Source organism: Myotis davidii, unplaced genomic scaffold, assembly GCF_000327345.1.
Source record: "Myotis davidii unplaced genomic scaffold, ASM32734v1 scaffold358, whole genome shotgun sequence".
Taxonomy (NCBI): domain Eukaryota; kingdom Metazoa; phylum Chordata; class Mammalia; order Chiroptera; family Vespertilionidae; genus Myotis; species Myotis davidii.
The window spans coordinates 485,196-486,351 of NW_006290768.1; the positions used below are offsets into that span (position 1 = coordinate 485,196).

At 62.4% G+C, this 1,156-nt stretch overlaps 1 protein-coding gene across 1 annotated transcript in view; it reads right to left on the reverse strand.

The window, feature by feature from the left end:
* Positions 1 to 1,155, reverse strand: part of EMC10 (ER membrane protein complex subunit 10) — a gene marked incomplete at its 5' end in the record, with an annotated part of 4,452 nt that extends 3,297 nt beyond the window's left edge. Inside the window, 2 exons of the mRNA XM_006763872.2 lie at positions 136 to 205; positions 1,084 to 1,155. Of these exons, the coding sequence (XP_006763935.1) occupies positions 136 to 205; positions 1,084 to 1,155 (142 nt within the window). The remainder of the gene's footprint in view (positions 1 to 135; positions 206 to 1,083) is intronic.
* Between the last annotated feature and the right edge of the window lies 1 nt (position 1,156).

A 1,156-nucleotide genomic window follows, 5' to 3' on the forward strand; every position in this document is an offset into this window, starting at 1 on the left:
GCACTGCAAACACCCCCTCAGGAGCAAGGCTGTTCGTGAAGGGAGGGTGTCTCACACTGCACAGCACCCAAACGAAGGATCCCGACTTCACGGGGCGCTGGGGAAGCGTTCAGGCGAGGACACCGCTGGACTCACCGATCTCAAACGAGTGCTCCAGCAGCAGCCCCACGGTGCCACAGGCCTCGTCTCGACCTTCCACCCCGGCCTGCGGACAGAGGACCCCAAGTGAGGACCAACAGAGCCCTCGCCCTGACCCCGGGCAGACCGGCATCCTGAGAGAGGAGCCTTATTGTCACACTCATATCCAAACACTGACGCTTGCCCACGGCTCCACCGCCCATTTCATGAAAATTCAGGATCTGGGCGGTCCCCAGACAACCAGAGCCTGCAAGCACGCTAACCTCGTTTCCAAGGCAACTACCCGCGCGGGTCACTCTCACGCCCAGTATCATTAATGTGCCTGAGTTAAAAGGCACCTGCGCTTCCTTTCCAAGCTAATACTATCCAAGTAGCCTTAACTGCCCCCCAAAAGGAGCGATCCACGCCCTCCTTTTCTCCAAATCTCCAAATTTCTCCTAACTCTGCTGCATCCGCCACTCTCGCACCTGTGCAACCTCCGGTCCAAATTTTAACCCCGGATCAAGTCCCGCCCCCCTCATGCATATGCATGCAACAGCACACACACCCCCTCTGCCCCCCTCCAATCACGCTAGAGCCTTCCACCCCGCCATTTTCATTTTAGCGGCCCGACGTCTGATTCGCCAGCATTCCACCCGGGCCATACTTCCTCATGCATATTCATGCGGCAGGTTCCCAGCGTCTGAACGCGGGAGAGGCAGCCTGGCCCCGACCGTCACCACGCCGCGCACACAGGTGCCCAGGTCCCACCCGAGCCCCGCCCCTCCCGCTGCCCTCCCGCTTCTTCCCAGTTGTGCGGCCCCTGCAGGTGCAGGGCTGCAAGCTCGCCTTCCACGGTGCTTTCACCTCTCTTCCCTCTCGGCCCTGCGCGGCCCCGTTCCCGCCTTCACCGACCTCAGAGTCCGAGGCTCCCGATTTCTGTCGGCCGCGCCAATGAGTACTCACCCCCCGCGCAGCGGCCCCGGACCGGCAACCACTGCCCCGCGCGCGGCTGGGGGCTGCGGCCGCCATCAGCAAG